We start from the raw sequence: 22,049 nt of genomic DNA on the forward strand, positions 1-22,049 counted from the left end.
CCACTGGTAGAGAAGTTGTGGTGCTATACAAGGCAGACTTCAAAGACTTGTGATACTTTGCTTTTTGCAAATGTCTTTATAATTTTCAAGCCATCCCAAGCACTTAGCATCAAAGTTTTTAAGCTGCAAAGCACATAATAATCTCATTTGTGCTTTTTAAATCTCTTGGGTTTCATAAAACCCTTTTATTTACAGAGTCTGGAATGGCCAAGTGACTAATGTGCAGGTCTTGCCTGCTAAGGGACATTTCTCATTTGCTCACTCAGTGTTTGTTCTGTTCCCTGGAAAAGTGAGCTGGCAGTTGATCAGAAAGGTTGAGATTCAGATAAGTCCTCCTCTAAGATAGATTCAGACAAAGGGAGCAAGTTATGACATGAAGAGAAAAGTTTCAAAGCCAGTTAGAGACGCTCACAATCTTCTTTCTGATGGCCAAAACAAGAGGAGGTGAAAAACAGAAGCACCTCAGAATCTCTGGAACATCTGTCACCTTCAAGCTGACAGATTCCATGATTTTGTGCATAATTTTATCCTTTCTATAGACAAACATCAAACATCATCCACACTTATGCAAAACTGACAGGCTGATGTCATTAACAGAGCAAACTACCAACAGCAATTGCATTACAAACATGACAGGGACAGTCATGATAATGCTGTGTCTTTCACCAGCACTATCAGACCTCTCCACTCTTACTCTCACACACACATCAGTTCCAATGAGTCCAGCAGATCATGCATGTGGAACTTGTTTTAGAGGTCATTATTACAATGACCTCAATGCAAAAAGCAACAACTTCTTCTTTCTTCACCTACTGTTTGATTTCATCAGGAAGTTTTGCAGTTTACCAGGTCCTGAGAGAGGCATATCAAGTTGAAATAAAATGCAGAGAAAGGCTGAAATAAATGGATTCAAAAGAGCAGGACTCCTTAAAAGCAGATGTCAAATGAATTAACCCAAAAGAGCACAAACAGGAGGAGAATTAATGAAATTGCCATGAAAATAATTACCACAGAAGAACTACTTAATAAGAAAGATAAATCAACAGAAGTGATGGGAGAGAAAGAAGATTCCAACAAAAAACCCACAAGAAGAGGAGAATCAAAGCAGCATGGCCAAAGATGCAGACCCTTTCATAACCCTGGGTTTTAAAGGCTAGAGCCACAAAAGAGCAGATGCATTGCCTTAATATTTACTGCAGTCTAGAGGGTTCCAGTTGCAACACCAAGCGTACACATTTATCCTCAAAAGCAGAAAAAAAAATTGCAAAAGCACATCTGGCATCTATGCAGCTGGAAATGTGGGGGAGCAATGAGGAAGCAGCAGCACTCAGATTACAGCAGCATGACTTCAAAGTCTGTTTCTCTGATGCTAACATCATACATTTTATCCATGCATTTCAAATATTAGTATTAACCTGCTGCTCTAAACTGTATTTGCACATTTTAAGGGATATTGATTGTAAGCCCAAACTGTGAGGTTTCAGCAGCTGAAGTAGGAACTGATTCTGAAGTAGGAACCAGACAGTGGGAGCAGAGTGAACTGTCTGTTTGCCACTCAGAACACAGCAGGAATAAGAGATTAGAATCCTGGGATGGTTTGGGTTGGAAGGGACATTAAAGACCATCTAGCTTCACTCCTCTACCACAGGCAGGGACTCCTTTTGCTAGACCAGGTTGCTCAAAGTTCCTGCTGACCTGAACACTTTCAGGGATGGGACAGGTTGCTGTGCCAGTGCTTCACCAACCTCACAGCAAAGAACTTCTTCCTTATATTTCATCTAGATCTACCTTCTCTCATCCTAAAAACATTACCCTTGCCCTATCACTACAGGCCCTGGTAAGTCTCTCTCTATTTTTCCTATAACCTCACTGTACATGCTGAAAAGGCACAGTAAGGTCTCCCTGGAGCCTTCCTTCTCCAGACTGAACAAGCCCAACTTTCTCAGCCTTTCTGCACAGGAAAGGTGTTCCCTCTCTTTCACTTTTTTGTGGATTCCTCTGGATCTGCAGGACAGATTCATGTCCTTCTCACACTGGAGACCCCAGACCTGGACACTGCACTGCAGGTGGGGTCTCACCAGAGTGGAGCACCACCTCCCTTGAGCTGCTGTTTTTCCATAAATAGAGTTGTTTTCCTGGGCTGCAGGTGCACACTGCAGAGTCAAACCCCATTTTTTGGCCAATCAGCATCTCCAAGTCCTTCTCTGAAGAACTGCTCTCAATCCATTCCCTCCCCAGGCTGAACTGATAGTGGGGATTGTCCTGACCCAGCTGCAGGGCCTTGCACCTTGTGGACCTCCATGAGGGTCACACTGGCTCACTCCTCAAGCTTGTCCAGGTCCCCCTGGATGGCACTCCTCCCCTCCAGCAAATCCCTGCACTGCTCAGCCTGGTGCTGAGGGTGGAGTGATCCCCCTGCCTATGTCAGTGGCAAAGATCTGCAAACAGAGAGGCAAGTGCCAACCATGTCCCCTGCTGAAGCACCTCTGCACTTTCTAGGACTGAACAGAGCATGCTCTATCAAAGAGTCTATCACTGGAGAAATATACAGTTACCTGACCAATTGGTTGTAGATATACAGCTGGAATTTGGGGTGGAGGTTGGGAAAACAGACACTGAGAGAGGCCCAGTGGTGAGACGTAAAGACAGAGAAGAAGTAGTGAACAGGAGAGCAGTGTCTACAAAATAAGGAGGAAGAGTTTAAAACTAAGATAGCAATTAAGGCAGAAAGAATGAGAAAAGGATAGCATCTGGCAAAGAACTTGAAAATTAATTGCATTTAACATTGTATAGTTAATACCCAACATCTGCAGTACAAAAACTATACACTGTTATGCAGAAGGTTATAGAACATACACTTGCAACACTTGGTTTTCTGTTAATTAAAGACAAGCTACTTTCACACTGCTGTATTTTTCTTTAAATTTTGGAGAGTTTTATTACTTTGATGCACAGGTACCAGTTAACTTATCTCAGTCTGACCTTTCTCATGGTATTCTCTCAAAAGAGTGTGTTATTGGTATTAAAGAGCATGCTGGTTTTGCAGTATCAACAATTTCCTGGTCTGAAACTTTAAACACATTTTCTTCACCTGGCGAAACCTCAGTAAAATTAGTTCTACAGTAAGGTAAGCACCAGTGAAAGAACAAAGAAAAAAGAGATGAAATAGTTTACTTTTAAAACATAGACAGCTCCAGATACACCTGCCATTCACATTATAGCTGCTAATTGGGATTTTTGGCAACAAACTTGATCTCAGAATACTCATATATTTCATCTGAAGTATTAACTGCAGAAAGATAATATCTATTGTTTAAAAAAACCCTACATAATTGAAAACAGCTCTGCTTAAAATGGTATTTCATAAAACTATTACCATTTTAAGCTAATTCCGAATGAATTATCAAATTTATAGAAAAATATCATGCTCCATTTAGCTCTACCAACTACAATGCAAGCTAAGAAGCACACTAAGGAAAAGCAAATGAAAATAAGCATTTTATTTGTTATTGCAAAAAATTATCATTAATGCTGCATATGCAAGGAAAGCCAGGGGAAAGTGGTTAATTCTCTTTGACAGAGCATGCTCCTGTTCACATGCAGGCTACACAGACTCATCAGTTAAAGTGAAAACAAAACTATCCATTCATTCCCCTTTTAGCACAAGACAAATATTAAAGCTGCCTCCTAAGTAAGGAAGCCAAAGGATTTCCACCTTGCTGTGGAGTACAGCAAATCCAGCATAGCAGGCTTTCCCTCAAGTTCCTTTTATTTATCATCCAGCTTCTTCCCTTGAGCCCCATTTCCCACCCTGATTCCCCTCAAATCCAGCTTGCTACCATTAAACCCCAAGCCAAACATCTTAATGCTATTTTATGTGGTTTACAAATCAAGACATTTAAAAAAAGCCTGCCAAGTCAGCAGTTTTTCAATCAATAAGCACTACCAAAACACCTGCCAAAGGTGTGCAAAAACTGTACAAGAGGGAAATCAAGTTTTAGAGAATCATTTCTGCTCACACAAAATACTTCCTCCTTTGAACATATACAACAATCCAAGTCTTAAAACCATAAAACTAAAAAAACACATGACCATATAGATCACACACAATTTCCACTTGTTCTGCCTAAAAGTTATTGTTCCATCTCAAATCTTGGCATCCAGCTTTTGAAAAGTATTCTCCAGGTGAGAAATATTTCCAACTACATAAAATAATAATCAAATCATGACTAAAATATTTTTAAAGGTAGAACATACTTGATATCTGCTGCTATCCCTTGTAATATATGTCTTTATGCAATTTTAAGTGTGGCTTAGGAATGAATGTATTTTGAAAAAATAAGATTTCAAGAACAATATTGACAAAGCCACTAGCTGATAAAAAAAAGCAAAGGAAGCCTTAAATATACAAATATATTTGTCATCTCTTTTAGTATTAATACTGTATCTCAAAAATCATAACCTACAGATTGTTTCGTATCACCATTTGAAATTTGTTGAACTTGTTTGTGGGGAAAAAATAGGATAAAGACCCTCTTTTAACAAAAAAATAAGATCAGAAGAGAAACATTTCTTGCTTGAAACCCTAGAAGTCAGCATGGCCTGCAACACACATGCTTTTCAAGTCTCTATCTTAAGTCATTTACCAGTCTCAAAATATACTTTGAGAATTTGCCACTATGATGATGGGGTGGTTTTCATACAATTTGGAATGCCATGAGTTTAGGTTTTAGAAATATGACACCTCAGAAACTTTTAATTATCACTGATTTTGGCTGTTCAGTTTATCAGATGCCACCAGAGGAGTCAGAATAAAACAGCAATCAGCTCAGGCTAGACACAAAGGCATGAAACTACAACAGGTTTTGAGTTTTCCCTGCTCACACCAAAGCCTCCCTTAGTGCTGTTGGGTTTTATTTTCATCACACTCAAATATATGCATGGGTGGGAAATGTGCTTCTCAAATGATTGCAGGCAAACAGGCTGCTAAGTGTGACAAGGCCAGCTGGCCTTTACATGGCACTGCTTGCTTTGGGATGTTTTATCCAGCTGTGCTGGAGCCTCAGGGAAAACACATCCCAAAGAGCACCCACAGGGACTGATGTGCAGTGACTGTCTTGGTTCTAAGAAGAATTGTTTAGGTTCTCAAAAGAATTGTTTAAGCTAAGACTATTTCTTGTGGCAACTGGCAGAAGCCAGACTTTCAATGAATCAGTCTCAAATAAGAATTTAGAACTCCAAACTAATGAGCACAAGCAGGTAAAGTGTTTGGGATGTTTCATGCACACAATGTAATTTCAACACCAAAAGGATGCAGAAACAATTATCTAAAACAACTTCATAGGCAAAATCAGAAGATTCATTTTAGGTTTTCAGACACAGGAACTGCACACAGATTTTGTTATTTCCTCTAGAGCATAACAAACATTTTCAACATTCTTCCAACCTATAAACCAAATATATTCTCAGTCACATACATATCATCTCCATTAATAAAAAAATATTTAAAGAGTTCATCCTAGTTGATTTTAATGCAATCAGAATTAAAATTCAGCAGCTGGATAGTTAGATAGAAATCACATACCTGAAAACCTCAGTGTCTTTCTGTGAGCCAGATCTGAAACTCAGTTACTAGTTTTTCCATAAGATGATTGCTGTTATAAATTACATTTCAACTCAAAAATTTGCACTGTAATTCCAGAGTCTCACTCCCTATATTTTTTCACTCTAAGTTTAAAGAGGAGATACAAAATACAGGCACCATTTTGACCATTTGACTTCAGGTCTCTAATTTCAAGAGAAACTCTGACAGGATGTGCTGTGAAGCCACAACCTGGCCTTATTTCTTGTACCTACAAACATTGACATCTCTTAACCTCATGTGCTTTTACCAACTCTATCAAGTACAAAGAATATTAAACCAAATCTTCTTCAATAAAACTTTGACCACATGGTCTGCCATAATGTTGGAATCATGCAAGAACTGTAGCCTTTAAATTATTATGTTCAAAGATTAATATAGTTTTATTCATGCTTCCAATCAGCTGTTTTTCAGGCAATTCAGACCAAGGTGTGATATTAACACCACCAATATTTCTGGTGGCTGTTTTTAGTGCAGATTTGGGCCAAACCAACTTGTTCCATTAAAATAGCAAACGTTTTTAAAAGAAAAAAAAAAAGATATAGTTACTTTTCATCCATTCTGCTGCGCATTTTTTTAAGTTTCTGCATTATGCTGCTGGTCTCACTGCTGGAGATGGAGATTGGGGAAGGGCTGCGTGTTTCTGCATCAGTTGGAAGTGGGCTGGAACCATTGCTCTGCTTGATGTCATCCTCACTGGGAAGCTCCTGCAATTAAAACAAAAAACCCCATTAAAAGTCTATTTCAAAATCCTTTATAAATTGTGTTAATTTTTGTTAATTTAGCTTGTAATTTCTAGATTACATGAAATACTGCTTCTGTCCACTTGCAGATTTAACTTCATAACCTCATTTTTGACACACAGCTTCTAGCACATCCTTTCTCTCCATAATTTAAGTTTACCCCTAACTCTATCCAGAACGACAACAACAACAAAAAAACAAAAAACCAAAACAAACCAAAACAAACAAAAAACCCCCCAAGAAAAACAAAACCAAAAAAACCCCACATAAACCAAAAAAATCACCAAACCCCAAAACAAAACAAAACAAAAAAACACACAAAAAAAAAACACCAAAACAAAAAGCCCCCCAAAGCAACAAACCAGAATTCAGCTACCCAAACAGGAAATCAACCTTTTCTACAGTACTGCTATTAAACTTTTGTCTTCTCAAAAGTTTGTAAGGAGGCAAGTAGAGGCAAGAAACTTAGCATAATTACATTAGCACACAGCAGGAAGTTTTGGGGTTAGTGCTTATACTTAGTACTTTGGGCCTGACAAATAATCAAACAGAAATCAAAGCCTGAGAGATCTAAGCATCAAAAAACTCACATTCCCAAAGTCATTAGTTCGGCTTGAGAAAGAACAAACACATCTACTGTTTTATAACTTCTCCAAAGGCATTTCCTTAAATGATGTTCTAAAGAAATGAAGCATAAATTGCTGAGATAAAGGGGGGAGATCACTTCAGGCAGACAAAACTTCCAAATGATAGGTCCAAACTGGTATCCCTCCATTCCTATAAACATGGTGAAGAGGAGAGACTCCAGTTTCTGTGCTCAACACTCACCAGCTTGTTTTCTCCTGCAGACTTCAGTTTTTCCTGCAGCTTCATCGTGGTCTGGCGGATTCGCTCGATTTCCGCCTGCTGCTTGAGGATGAGCTGCCTCTCCTTGCGAGCAGCCTTGTTTGCCTCCTGGAGACGTTTAATTTCTGCCTGTTAGGTGTAAAAATTCAGCATGAGAACACTGACAGACCTCTCTCAAGAACACACTCAAAGATGCCCCAGTGCCCTTGCTATGGGTTTGTCAGGACTGCAGTTACATGAGGAAGGAACCAGGCTGAACTTCAGTAGCAAAGAACTGGAGATCAATTAATCAGAGTCTCAATTATGAGATTACAGATGGAGAAGGACCCTTGAGAACAACGTGCTGAATATGATTGAAATGCAAATAAAAACTAACAGGTAAGAAATACTGCTGGTTCTCCATTTCTATATTAACAGTGTCTGAAACCTTTAAAGAGTACACATGGCTTTCAACAGGACTTTCCCAAAGGGCATCCCTTACCTTTTCCTGCTGTAATCTCAGCAGCAGTCCACGCTGCCTCTTTCGAATAGGAGGCATCTTATCATCCTCTCCCTTGTCTCTCAAATGCCTGCAAACAGATTGAAAGAAACAAGTATAAATAAAGTAATAAGACTGCTTTATAACAATAAATAATTGCTTTATAATAATAAATAATAATAAAGCAATATTTTAAAAGTGCACAATAAGCCTTTTACTCTTTAAAAGTGAAAAAAAAGTTTACTTTTCCTATTCTGCAGAAGAGTATATACCTTAATCCTTGGCATGCTCTCTGGTGGAATATTTTGCATTGTTTTACATGCACAGTAAAAAGGCCAGTGCAGGTAATAGGAGATCACAAAAGAATGGGCAGAAGCTCTGCAGAGGTAACACACTCACCATTTGAGAAACACAGAAGGAAGGGCACTTGGCTCACTATCTAATACTCCTATGTCAAATCCACAATAACAAGAAATTGTAAGAAAATGTCTGCTGAACAATGGTACTGTCACACAGAGAAAATTACTGATTAAATCTGGCCACTGCTGTTTACTAGTATCAGTGGGTACTTCAAGTGGACTTCAGGACAAAGCATATCTGAGACTGGGAACAAAGCACTAAGTACAACATGTATCCAGATTCACAAAATGTGCCTGAGTCAACTAAAATGACTTCAGGTAGACATCAAGCAAAGAAAGGTCAAACTGTTTGACAGTGTTACATCTTCCTGAATTAAGATGTGTAGAGGAATGGTTGGCAACTACCTCCTCCAACTGACAACAAACATCTGCTCTTCTACTGTTTCAGTGAAATTCTTAATCAAACCCCATTCAATGCAAATATCAAAGCACATTTATAAACTGAGTCCTGTTCTTCCCAAGTCCCAGTAAGAACTGCACAGAATACTGATGTCAGAAGATTAGTTCAACCATTAATACTTAATAAGGAGCAGTAAGGTGGAAACAAAGCCTTGAAAAGTAGAAAGGAAATGGTCAGTGAGCATTTTTGTATATTCAGAGCTGCCTTACTTTTTCTGGTGTTCCAGCCACGCCAGCTCAGCCTTGGTCTTCTCTTTGAGAGCCTTCTCCCGGAGCCGGAGCAGTGAGGACTGATGAGCTGCCCTCATTTCCTCCTCTTTCATGTACTGCCTCACCATCTCCATGGTAAACTTAGAGAAACTGTCTTGCCCCCCTGAGAACGGCATGCTTAGCTCCTAGAAGGAAAGATAAAGTTGGCACAAAATCACAGAAATGCCATGGCTTTTTTTCACTTACAAAGTGCGTGTCTGTGTGTGCATATACACAGATAAATAAAAATAGATGTAGGAAGGGAAGCTGGTTTTAATCTGAGCTTTGTGCAGACCAGCTATTTTTGCCCTATGTGACAGTTTTGGGAGGTCCCCACTCTGGCCAGAGAGATGAAACATCCTCCTGTATTTCCTAGCTGTGTGTTAGCATAGTTGGAGAACTTAATCCACTTTTAAAACCTACCTGAAAAAGTCACTCCTCCTAAGCCACAAGGTAGAGGCCTGGATGGATTGTTTCATAAGTCATCACACTTGTACAACAGTGACATACAGCATGATTCACACATCTCTGTTTTGAGATGCTCAGAGAATCACAGGGAGGAGAAGAACTCTCAACCCAGCAAACACAGCTAAGAACAGCTCACTTGAAGCTTATCAGCTTGACCATGTCAGCTGAGTTAATTTAATTTAACTTAAAACCTACCTTGATAGATGACAGAGCTGTTTTGTCTGGGGACACTTCCTCATCAGAATCATCACGAGTGCCTCGCTTCTTCTCCAGATTATTTCTGCGATGACTCTCAGAGGGCAGCAAAGACCGAAAAGATTTTTCTTCAATCTCATCTTCTGTCATGGACTCATCAAATTTCAGGGAATATTCTGTTGCAACAGAAGTGGAATCTGAGGGAGAAATCAGGGAAGCTGCTTTCCACTCAGTTTTGCACCACAAATGCAATTTTAGTCTGTCTCATCTCCCTGATGTTAGGGGGGTCAGAAAGACAGGGAGATAACTAATGTAGAAAAATGAGTGGTTAGGAAAGAGTGATTTTGAGTTAGAAAACATCTATTATCCAGCTTTGAAGGACCTAACAGATTTGTGCACACAGGTATAAACACATCTGGAGTTGCTGAAGCATTTGGCATTGTGCCTGCAGGTTCAGCACGTGAGCATGTGGCTAAGCCAACACAGCAGAATCTCAGAGGTTCCCATCTCACTGTGCCATTCTGTTACCTCTTCAGAGACCACAATTCACCTGGGGCTCAGCTTTCTTCACACACTTTCCCTCTTCACAGCACCACCCTCCCTCCCCACCTCCAGAGCCATCACACACCAGCAGCAGAGCCAACCTTTTTCATCTGGCAGGGACAAAACACTGTCACTGGGCAAGGAATCATCTGCAGCAGTGTGAGCCTGCTCCTCAATACTGCTGGCTGTCTTCTCACGACGGGCAAGCCTCTTCTCATTCTCCTTAGAAGATGGAACTGAAGGGCTCTCCTGGCGGCTGCTGGTACTACTGGGTTATCCAGAGAACATGTTTTTAAAAACACTTGGCACATTTTAAAATGTTTATGTTACATTACTGCTGTACGCACCACAATTAACATCACAACAATAAACAACATGCAGAGAGTTTGGTTTTGGTTTTAAAATGCAGTTTGGATATTTTAAAATTCCAAGTTTCATCAAATTATTGATTGTTGGTTTTATTCTAGCTTAAAATCCATGTGGTTGGAAGGTATGCACATCCTTTACCTGGCAGTGAGTAGTGATGATAAACAAATGCAAACAAATCTTCTTCCAGATTTTAGAAGAATGGGTAAGTTAGAAATTCTGTTTTAGAAGTTAGGGGAACTACAGAGGACAACATTTTTCCAGAGGACAACAAGATCAGAGAAGGGCTGTGAGAAACTTCAGGGCACCTAACTATATCACGTAAGTGAACAGGACACAAAAAGCTTCTTACCTCTGATCGTGAACCTTTGATCTTGAGGACTCAGAGTAACTATCAAACATTGGTGAGTATGTCTGTTTTGAGTCACCAGTCTCCTCTTTACCTTGTGATATGGCAGTAGATTCACATTTCCTGGAAATGAGAAGCATTTGGGGTCAATCTGCATTGTCTTAAATATAGGATTTTTCATGAGCTTTTATCAGTTTACTAGAAGTAGTAACAGCTAAAATTTCCTAAAGATTTCCTAAAGCTTAAACTAGGTTAAATCATCACACAAAACATGAAGATAATCTTTCTTTACTCTTTTTATGTACAGTTTCACAGAACCAGTTAATGTCACCTTTGGTGTGTGCACACTATGAAGGGCATAAAGATGGAATCCAAGCTCATTTGAAATGCTCACTCATTATGACATCTTAACATTTTCTGCAAAAATAGGTGAAGCAAAACCTAACAAATGCCATTTCCCCACTCCCAAGATGTGGAACATGAAGCCAAACCTGTTTGTATCAGCTCGGGCCCTCAGCTGCTTCATGAACTCTGAGTGGTGCTGCCGCTGGTGGTCAAACAAGGCGGGGCCGGGAGCAGCCGGGGCACTGACAGCGTCCCGTGCTGACTCTGTCACCTGAGCACAGCAAAAACATGGCACTACAGTCAGCTTAGCAGCATCAAAATGCTTCTGGAAGAGAGAATGATCATTCTGGCAGGCAATTTAGTGATTTGTAACAAAGGTGTAAGCCGTGAGGTTACAATGGTTTGTAACAACACATGTCACTTCTGGTGGTAAAGGTGCATACTGCTCTGTGAATGCATATTCCTCCATACTCCATTCCTTTACACACAATAAATTACAGTGTACAGTCAAAAATATTCCCAGCACATTGGGACAGGTGTTTCCACTGCTGCATTCCAGTTAAAACAAATGGCTGTTCAACTGAGTACCTGGAGTCATTTGTGAACGGAGATGGAAAAGCTACTCTGCTGGCCCACCCCATCAGCCTCTTCAGCACCTCTTAGACTACAAACTCCAGTCAAAACTTGATGAGGTTAAAACCCCACACAAAAATAAAAGCTGTCTTCTCTGCTTCATTTCCATTGTTTCTTAACTGGTTTCTACCCACTTTAGCTCTGAAAACTACAAATGTTTCCTTGTCTTTATTCAAGACTTCACTACCTACTCTCAATGACCAATACACTGCATCTATTTGAGGTGTCTGAGCTTTTCTGCTCCTTTAACCCATTCTTGTCTACTCAAATATTATTGAAACTTCACATATTTGGCAGAGCCCAGAACATGTACATCAGTATTATTCTACAATTCCATTACTCATCATAAAACCAGACTTGGTGAGCACCAACATGTGCACGAGCTGTGAAGAAACAGTTCTGTTCACACTCATCAGCTTTTTGCACTCAATCCCATAACTCTGACCCACAGTCACATTTTTAAACTGTGATGGACTAAAAGCAGTTCTTCATTACTGTATTCCTTACCCATGTTTGCAGCAGCTGCTACATACTGGAAACAAGAAGTATAAAAACTGATAAAAAAACCTGAAAACTAATAAATATTCTGTACAGCACAAGATGAACAAAGAGATTCAAAATGAGGAAACTTCAAACTCTGTACCAAGTCAAGAGTTTTGCTAAAGATTCTCCCTTCTCCTTTTTTTTTATTTTATTTGTTGTTGTTCTACCTTCAGCAGTAAGCAAAACTGCAATTCTCTGCGCTTTTCTAATTTAATTTGCACACAAAACAGATATAGGATCAATTCTTGATGGAGAGCGACTCTTACAAACTGAAGATGCTGTGTTAACTGTCATCAATCTGTCCTGAAGAACAAACTTCTTAACAGTTCATTAACTGGAAGATCACAAGAATATGGAACAGGGATTTAAAGCTGCTGATTGACTTCTAAGTAACGATGCCAGAGCAGCTCCTTTGAAGTCCTATCATTTGTCATGTTATGAAAGTGAAGAAGTTGTACCAAGAATGACACCAAACAGAAAATAACTTAAAAGGCAAAAAAGTAGTGCAATAGCTTTTCTCTCTCCCAGGGGCCTCACCTCACGGAGCTGCTGAGCTGCATCTGTAGAGAGCAGGGCAGGCTCTGCCTGTTTGGCTGCAGCCTTGCCCGGGGGCTCCTGCCCAGCCTCCTGCCGTGACTGCACCAGCTGCTGCAGGGACTCTGCATGGACCTAGGCAGGACACACACACAGGTCAGCTCTTCAGAATGGTCTGGCCATAGGAACTACACATTTATTTCTCAAAATCTGGCAGAAAAAACTTTGAAGCAGGCCATTGAGAGTTTCTTTTAATGTATTAAACCCTTTTGGCACTTTCATACGTTCACAGCTTCAAATTAAGAATACCTGTAGGCATGGATTTACTTACAACATTTTGCCTCTTACACACTCTGTATTTTTAAAGGGCAGTCCTACCTGGGCTGCCTTCTGCCTTGCCTCTTCCATTTGTCTCTGACTTTCTAGAGCTTCTTGTTCAGCCTTGATTTTCCAAAGAGCCAAGTCCCGTTCATGGCGCTGCTGTTGTGCCTAAGTTTTAACCATACAAGTTAAATACAAAGATGTGACTTGCTTCAGCCACTGTTTGCAACTAACATCTTAAAGATCTGAATCTACTCTTCTGGGTGTGTCTCTTCTGCTGGAAACAGAATTTTTAACCCACTGACCCTCTTCCTTTTTGAGGCAATGCACATTCCCCATACTCTACGACCACAGTGCAGAAAGGATTTAGGAAATCAATTAATTCAACAAACTAGAATAAACAATCTTGTCAACATAAGGAAACTTCAGCCAAAAATATTGTTTTTGTGGACTAAACAAGTCATCCAGCCCAAACAACTACACTGCATGGCACTGGAACTCAACATCAAACCCAGTAAACAATCATGCTTTTATCTGAGAGATATAACCAAAACAAGAAACACAACTAAAACAGTGATTCCAGCTAAGAGTATATTAATGACATGTATTCCAGAGTAGCTACTTCCTTGGTGTCAACTTAAGAAAGATAACAGATGTTCATCCTAAAAAATGGCCACTAGCAGAGATGCCCCATCATGCCCATTACGATTTCTCTGCACTGCTAACAAAAGCTTAACTTGCCCTAACTCGATAAATTTTTTTACAAACAAACAATAAAAGAAAAGAAGAGAAAGGTTCAGACAAAGAAGCATTCCCCCATTACCTTGAGAATGTGAGCCAAGGAAACGCTCTCCTGCTGGGCGAGGGAGATGCCGCGCACACGCTCCAGGTCCGAGAGCTGCCGCACGGACTCCTCGATGGCGCTCAGGTAGTTCAGCTCTGCCGACAGCCGGTGCTGCAGCCCCGCCGGGGAGAAGCGCATGCAGCCTGCAGGGCAACAAACACTGCTCACCCTCACACAGCCCGGGCTCCCACGCCAAACACTCAAGGAAAAATGCTCCAGCTGCACTGGCATCGTCATGGTGTGTAGTAAACCCCTCAGGTTTAGCCAGGGCCCCTTGGAGAATAGAATGCTGACACAGCGGCAAAGAAGTTTCCTGTCTCCAGGGACATCCGCCTTGTACCTTATCCCTATAGCCATCTAAGGCAATATTGTGTTAACCCTACTATTGGTCACTTATGGTCACTCTAACACCTTTGCCATTGGTCAGGATTGGATCCAGGCCAAGGGTATAAAAGTAGCATACTGTACCCCTACTAACTCGGAAGAAGAAGAGCTGAGACCCTTCACGGACCCCTACAATAAAGCCATACTCGTGGAACAGCCAGTGTCTTCTGCTTCTCCTCTCTCTACCATCTGCTGGAGCCTTAGGCCAAGGAAAAGCTACCTAGCAAGGAAAGCTGAAATCACAAGAGCTGCCTAATCACTAAGAGCTGAATATCTCCCTGCTTGCTAGGGGCTAACCCGTGGCCTTGGTCTGAGAGCGAGCTGGCTTCTAGCACCCAGTCCCCTTGGGGACTGAGCTCTGGAGCTGTAACAGTTTGCATAGGATAAGACCAAGCAAGGCTCATTTAATGGTGCAGTATTTTACAAACACTCACCGCTCGCTGAGGCTGCTCCTGCTGCAGACCTGCTGGTTCCCAGGCCCCCATCAGGGAAGGCCACGTTTGGCTTCAGCCCTGGGGCTGAACCTCCAGAAAAGCCAGCAGGTGACTTGACTCTTTCTGCTGTATTGCCTGCAGAATCCAACTGCAACATTTTCTGGGAGCCAGAAGATGGGGAAGAAGTTGGTGTCTTCTGGGGTCTTCCCTTGTCTGAGAAACTGACAGTGAAACAAAAACCAAAAGGAGTCAATAGTTCTCCTAGTCCAGCCACTTGATAAAATAAAGGAATAACCTTGTTCTTCCATTCCTACACACAAACAGATCCATGCAAAGGGCACAGTCTGTTCAGTTTGCATAGGCCCAGTCTATCTTCAGGAAATGGCCTGATGAGATGAGTTTAGTCCCTAAATCCCAGTACAGAGTTATGTTTCTAGAGCACCCTATTTTTCCCCAATTATTAAGCCTAGCTAGCACATACAAAAACATTAATTTTTTTAAAAAAATTAACATAGCATCTTCATGTTCTACACGACCAGACAAGCAGTTTCAGTGCTTCATGTCAGGAATCTGGCATGACAAAGTCAGGACGCAATCATCTGCACCTGCAGTTTAAAAAGTGAACAGTCTACATGGAAGCAACTGATTGTGACAAGCCACTGCCTTGAGTCTTAATCTCTCTCCTAAAATGCAATAGAGACCAAAACTTAACTTGAACAATTCTTAAGATACTGTGGTAACACTTTTTGAGAAACGACATTTCTTTTTTAAACAGAGAAAATGATACAGATGCTTCTTAAATTTACAATTTCAATTTTATTAGCCTGAAGAGGGTTAACAGTGGCTGTTTAAATCCTTTGGGAAGACATTCTCCTTTACTTGGCACATCTCAGGAGGCCAAAGGACCTTTCCAATCCAATCCTGGACGCCAGCAACAGTCACCAACAGAAGCCAATACCTCAGAACTGCTCTAAACCAACACAGAATGAGAGATCACTGATATTGTTTGATGCTTTTTAGAAAAAAAGTGTAGTGAAAACCAAGTGTTTCATAACCATCTTCACTGGACAATTAGCAGAAAAACTGCATTTTCAGCTAGACAAAATGAGGTTGCAACAGAAAACATGTTTCCCTCTTTTTTTAATGCATTCTTTTCCAAAGATGGGTTAATATCTGAAAAGGCAAAGACTTACAGAGCTGCATAGGCTTTGTGAGCATTAGCTGAACACAAGTACAGCCAAAATTGTCTGTGTATCTACTGAAAAAAGAAAGGTGACTGCACAGGTTGAATAAACCTTGACACATTCCTGACTGACCTTTTCTAAAAGAGGGAAACAAAAACTCTATTTCAATGCTTAAGGTACTGAACATGACAGGACATCAGGTTTCATATTTAAAATACAGGGAAGAAATGTTTTCTGCATGCACATCCTACTCACATTTGGTCATTTCTGTTACTTCCCTTTTGCATATCCCAAGACACAGTCAGTAACATTACCAAGCATCATTATATTTGCATAAAGTTTCATAACAATCCTGTTACCTCAGGAGGGAGTGTCCAGACAAGTTTTCCAGTGTGCTGTCTGTATCTGGGTTCTGCTCATGCTCTTTATTAGAAATTCTGCTACTCAGTAAGGATTTCTTAGCTTGTTGGGATCCCCTCTCTAATTCAGACAGTATTTTATCTTCTTCCACAGAAAAGTGGTGAGAACTTCCATTGAAAGCATCCAACCCTAAGAAACAACAATAGTGTCAAAAGTTTGTTTGGTTCTACTTGTGAATACCTTACCATCACAAGCCCCAAAAGAATGAATTTAGAAGTTTTTCCCCAACTAAAGAAGCCTTTGAGATAGAAGTCTATAAATCCAACAAACAAGAAATGTTGGCAAGAATTGGCAATGAATTCTCTTCTGTATGTTGTGTTCACTGCCAAAACTGTCAATCAGCTTTCATTCCAGTATAGTATCAGTTTAAATAAGGAAAATACACATTTGATCCTTTACTACTAATAACCAGAATACAGCCTAGCTTTTGAGGGCAAAGGTAAAGAATTTTGAAAAAATAGGAAGAGAGATAATTTAGAATCCCTAATCCTATTTTTGTCATGATTCTATTGGCTTAAACCTAGCTTTTTTTACCCATTGCTTATATACTACAGGTTCACCAAGCCTCAAGTTTCTTCATGCTTTTGTAATGTACAGCTTACCACAGAAACCAATGTATTTATTAATTTGTGCACTGGTGAAAACTAATGCATTCAGGCAAATTTGCTGTCCCCTTCACAAACATGGCCATCACTCAGAAGCCTATCTGCATTTTCTCAGCACAGAATCTAAGGATAGTTCCCACACAATATTAAAATTAACTTATTTATTAGAAGGCTGGCTTAGGAAAGGAAACTTTTCAATGCTGTTAACAATCTCTTGCTTATTCAACTTTAAATTACTGTGTTTCAAGGTCAGAGAATAACCAGAGTAAAAAAGAACCTAAGAAGGAATCACTGGAGGAATGAATAAGTCATTCTATCAGTATTAGATTACAGTTTCCAGATATGTAGTACTGCAATTTTCCTAACAAGAAAAGCCTTAATAAAAAAGGATCCTCCACAGCCAAATGTTGCACTTACTTTCCTTTTTCCCCCTCTTTCTGGAGGAAGCAGAGGAGCGAGAGGACGCCGCAGACCGGGGTCCAGATGAGTGCTGAGAGCCAAGGGGAGGCTCAAGGGGAGACTTCCTGCTGGGAATTTCCTCCTGAATGCTTGAATTGCTGCTGCCACCAACACTAGAAAGGAGCAGATTGTTGGTGATTAAGGATTTCCAGCTTCCATGTTACACTGTGCACTAGGAAACTACCACACTTTTGAATTAGAGACACTGCACTACTCAGCCCATCTGGAAAAGCATTGGTTTTGAGATTAAAAGCTGGGACAGCTAAGGCATTGGGAAGTTTGGTATGATATTGAACATACTGAAACATGCTTCCAATAATATGGAACACTAAAAGATGGATAACAAGTGCCCTCTCCAATTTTAACTCTTAAGGGCTATTTGACTCCATACTTGAACAACATAAGAATGACTCAAAATGTGACTGCATTTCAGATAATCTCTGGGCGTACAGATATCAGCTGCCAGAAATAAGAGCAATTTTCAATAAAGGATTACAAAAGGCTTGCAAAAAAGGGATGTCAATGCATCATACACTAAGTAATACCAGGAGAAGAAAGAAGTGTTAATCAGAAAGAATCATTCTCCATGTGCAAAGTGACATTTAACTTCTTTTCTTCTGAAGTATCACTGGCACAAACACACGTGTGGCCTCCTCCAAGGTGCCCAAAAGATATAAATATAGCTCATTACACAAAGGAGGGTCTTGGAAAATTCAGGAAGCCATGTAGTAGACATGGGGAGTCTAGGATCTACAGTCTTCAAATTTCAATCTGAACAAAAGCTTTTCAAAATTCTTACAGACAGTTTATGTATCCATTTCTAAGTAAGCACTGACAAATGCTTACTGAAAGCAATTAGAGATTTACCACAAAATTTTGAAGAAATAAAGGCATTTTCAGACTTAAAATAGCTTTTCTAATTTTTTTTAATTACAAGACTACCCAATTGAGCATTATTGCAGCCACACAAGTTAGAGAACTAATTTTCACCAGACTACAAAGGATCATAATCTTGTCTAAAGCTACCTGTCCAGGCTAAAGAACAGCAAAAATTAGGGAACAGGAATACTGGACTCTAGAAGAGAAATACTTGATTCCAACTGAACTATCTTGGCTGCTCTATTAACTGCAAGGTTCTAAGAAAGAACTTTAACACTTAAACTAGTATAGTACAGCACAGCAGAAAAGATTCCCAGCATATTATGAACCAAACCTTGTATTAACTATTTTCTCTTGAATTCTGCATTTTTATCTTTCTGGGAAGTCTAACACAGTTACCTGAGGTCACGTGAAATCTTTCTGTCTGTTAAGGTGCTGCTTCCCTGAGAGGAGGCAAAGTCATCCTGGTAAGAGGCCACGCTCTCGGGAGGGCTCATGGCAGGGAGCAGAGGGCGCAGCAGGGCACAGCCCCCGTTCAGCCTTTCTTCAAACACTGAGGTGTGCAGAGAGAGGGGAGAGGACAAGGATTGTAACAAATACAAACATGCATCAAGTAGTAATAGGAATTTAAATGCTCTCAACTGTGAGTTACAATGACTTCCTTTCTCCTCAGGAGAACAGCAGTACAGCTGTTGTAACACAATAGCAGTTTTAACACAACATCACAAGCACAGTCTTCCTATTTTTGTAAATTATCAAATTCTTTACTTCATTAACACACTCCAACCAAAACATTCTTGAAGAGCACTGTGCTTTAGAGTAGAGCCATCAGCAGAAAATTTCATGCAATCATCTTTAAAGAAAATAATATGAAGGTAAAAAAGAAGTGAGAAAAACTACAAGACAAAAATCAACTTCTTAGGAAACATTCCTCCTCAGAATGAGGAGTTCCAGGGTAGAGACAAAGTACTCAAAAAGAGGAAAAAAAATGTACAAAAAATGAAAATAAAAGAGCATTCTGCATGAGACAGTTGTAAATCATGTCTTACACAGATTCATGTTTGAGACCTCTGAATGCACATTCCTTAACTGTAAAGTATCAAGTGCATGGAGCAGTAGGACTGGGAAAATTCACAAGAGCTTTGAGAAATGCTTCCATTTTTACCTTTTCCATGAAGTTGGTAATTCTTTGCAAAGATGTTGATGACACTGTGGGGGCTTCCCTTTGCCAGCTCCTCCCAGGGCCCCTTGCTGTGTGTGTCACTTGTCTGAGTGAAAAGTGGGGAGTATCTCTCAGCTGCTTTCTGAAACTCCTTGATGGGCTCAAAAGCATTTCTCTCCCGAATGCAAAAATCCTTCTCTTTTAATGTCTCCAGCATCTTCAGTGGCAGCTGCTTCTGCTGGCCTCCTTCCTCTTCTGAGAGGTTTTCATCACTCAGGAGAGGCCCTTCACTGATGGAGTCAATGCTGGACTCGTGAGGAGTAGCAGCTTTGCCCAGAGGATATGCCTGGCTCTCACGCCCTGGGGAGTCCATCTGCCTCTTGGATAAATGTCCCAGCATCCCTTCATGCCTGTTAGCAGCAGGAGCCCTCAACCCAAGGCTGATTACATCAGTAAGAGGCCTGATGGTCTCAGGCAGCTTTTTGAACTCACTAAGGTTGCCTACCCCAGGAAGGCTGTCATCAAAGGCTGTATGAGACACGCAGGCACCCAACATCCTTTGAATTCTGGCTGAAAAAGTATTTTCATTTTCCTCCCTCACAGGAGGACTCACAGCCTTTGCCCACCGCCCCTCATCCTGGTTTTCTTGCATAAATTCTGAGTTCCACGTGGTACCATAGTTGATGCCAGCACCGGCCAACTTTTTGGCTTCAGTTTCAATCCTGCTAGAAAGGGAAGCAGCTGTAGCTTTCAAAGCTTCAAGGCGATCTAATTTGCTCTTATACTGGCTGGCAGAAGGTTTTACCAAGAGGTTTTCCTGTGCAGCAGATGAATTCATGTACAGCTGAGGCACCAGGGACCCCACAGGGGCAGAATGGCTCCTCCTGCCTGCCAACATTGCATCACACTCCTTTGACAGAAGGTCCATCTGCTCCAGACTCCAGGGCTGGGAACAAGGGCCTCCACTTGAGCCCAAGAGAGCTTGTGGGTGGGGGAGCTGAACTCTGGGGCTCAACCTGTCTGGCTGTACCCATGGAGGCTCCATCAGATCGCTCCTGAAATGAAAAGCCAACATTTAGTTGATGATTTACAAGAGTATTGATGTCTTAGATTAAAGCATTGTTGCCACAGATTTAATTTCAGGACAAAATACTTTTTGGTGGAATCAGAGGGGTGGGGAATGGGATAGTAAACACAATGTTATTTAGTAAAAAAACCAACAAACCAAACAACAGCACCTCCCAAATCTGAAATGCCATTGATGGTGTACTCTTTGTTTCGGGGTTTTTCACTGTTAGCTTCCTGGCTCCAAAAGGGAGAATTTTTTTTTCTCATCACCTGCCCATGTCCAGAATACCTCATAAGTCCCCCCAAAAAACTTATTTTCTGATTATTATGAGGATTTCTGAATACCTTAAGCAGTCCTGTGAGTCTCATCTCTCCTCTACTATGAGTAATTACATTTTTTCTTTATGATGTTACACTAACAGTATTCACCATATTGTTTATTTTATTCTATACATGGTAGTACATGGCATTCCTTGAACTGCTCCACAAAGGAAACAGGGCTCATTGCACTTCATAAGTCAGAGTACCCATACTGAAGCAAGTACACATTTAAGAAGCAGACATGATGTAGTTAAAAATGAAGACATTTGCACAACAGGGATATTAAGGATATCCAGGAAACTTCAGGATTTTTAGTTCCTTACATCTAAGTGGTTGGTCAGGCACCTTGACTTGCTATAAGAAAACTTTGATAATACACTGAACAATTCCAAATTGGGAAAGCTGCATGAAAAGAAAGAGGGAAAGGCTAGTTTCAAGAAGCAGAGGTGTTTGGTACTTCATAGAGAATAACTAATGGCTGAATCCGAGACAATATATCAAACAGCAACACTGAGCAAATCAAGTAAGAAAAATCAACAAATACATTCACATGATCTTGCACAATGGCAGAGGAAATAAGAGTGTCCCAATATGAAATACACATCCCACTGCTGTCAACAAAACATTATCAGCAACCACTATTCACTTTATCTATTTACACACTGGTAAATCAGCCATAGCCAAAATTTTCATATGGTTTCCTGCATCAGCTTCCTCTTTACTGCCAGGAAAATGCTGTAGTTGACATAAAGACAATTACTCTCACTGGAGCAGGAACTCAAGAGCCAAGGCTATTTTCCCCTCCCAGAGATGAAAGCAGGAGCACTTTGCTCTCTCCCCCAAGGCCCCATCTGCTCACCTCAGCAGCGGCAGCTGTGGTTCTGAAAGGGACATGTCACTGCTGGAGGATGCACTCGGAGGACGCTCCTGAGCCTTGTTTTCTTTGTCAGATTCCCCAGATGGTTGATAACCAGGTCTGGGCTAGAGATGAAGACAATCAGAAAAATGCATTTTCAAAAGTGTGTAAGAGTTTAGGAGCTCTTGCTTCATTACAATTGAGAGTGCTAATATCCAGAATTCAGCTTCTCTTTAAAATAGAAAGATGATTTTCAGTCAACTTTCTAGTAGGCCTTGCTGGGCCAAAAAAGAGCCACTAGCAAAGAGGCTGTACATTGAAATCACTCTGTTTAAGCAAAGCTACACATTTTGATTTGTTC

At 40.6% G+C, this 22,049-nt stretch overlaps 1 protein-coding gene across 8 annotated transcripts in view; it reads right to left on the reverse strand.

Moving 5' to 3' along the window:
* The window catches only part of CEP350 (centrosomal protein 350), a 68,971-nt gene that overhangs the window by 24,155 nt on the left and 22,767 nt on the right, over positions 1-22,049 (reverse strand). For 5 of the 8 annotated variants that reach the window (XM_064719352.1, XM_064719347.1, XM_064719344.1 and 2 more), the window contains 18 exons: positions 21,692-21,813; positions 19,447-20,498; positions 18,681-18,834; positions 17,361-17,515; positions 16,278-16,467; positions 14,735-14,955; positions 13,896-14,059; positions 13,130-13,240; positions 12,755-12,886; positions 11,188-11,312; positions 10,700-10,819; positions 10,083-10,249; positions 9,439-9,635; positions 8,737-8,921; positions 7,712-7,799; positions 7,213-7,359; positions 6,191-6,348; positions 2,556-2,678 (listed from right to left, as the gene is read on the reverse strand). In XM_064719352.1, the coding sequence (XP_064575422.1) occupies positions 2,556-2,678; positions 6,191-6,348; positions 7,213-7,359; positions 7,712-7,799; positions 8,737-8,921; positions 9,439-9,635; positions 10,083-10,249; positions 10,700-10,819; positions 11,188-11,312; positions 12,755-12,886; positions 13,130-13,240; positions 13,896-14,059; positions 14,735-14,955; positions 16,278-16,467; positions 17,361-17,515; positions 18,681-18,834; positions 19,447-20,498; positions 21,692-21,813 (3,611 nt within the window). The remainder of the gene's footprint in view (positions 1-2,555; positions 2,679-6,190; positions 6,349-7,212; positions 7,360-7,711; positions 7,800-8,736; positions 8,922-9,438; positions 9,636-10,082; positions 10,250-10,699; positions 10,820-11,187; positions 11,313-12,754; positions 12,887-13,129; positions 13,241-13,895; positions 14,060-14,734; positions 14,956-16,277; positions 16,468-17,360; positions 17,516-18,680; positions 18,835-19,446; positions 20,499-21,691; positions 21,814-22,049) is intronic. The other 3 variants (XM_064719348.1, XM_064719350.1, XM_064719351.1) reach the window with 3 other exon arrangements.

This window comes from Zonotrichia leucophrys, chromosome 8 (genome assembly GCF_028769735.1).
Source record: "Zonotrichia leucophrys gambelii isolate GWCS_2022_RI chromosome 8, RI_Zleu_2.0, whole genome shotgun sequence".
NCBI lineage: Eukaryota > Metazoa > Chordata > Aves > Passeriformes > Passerellidae > Zonotrichia > Zonotrichia leucophrys.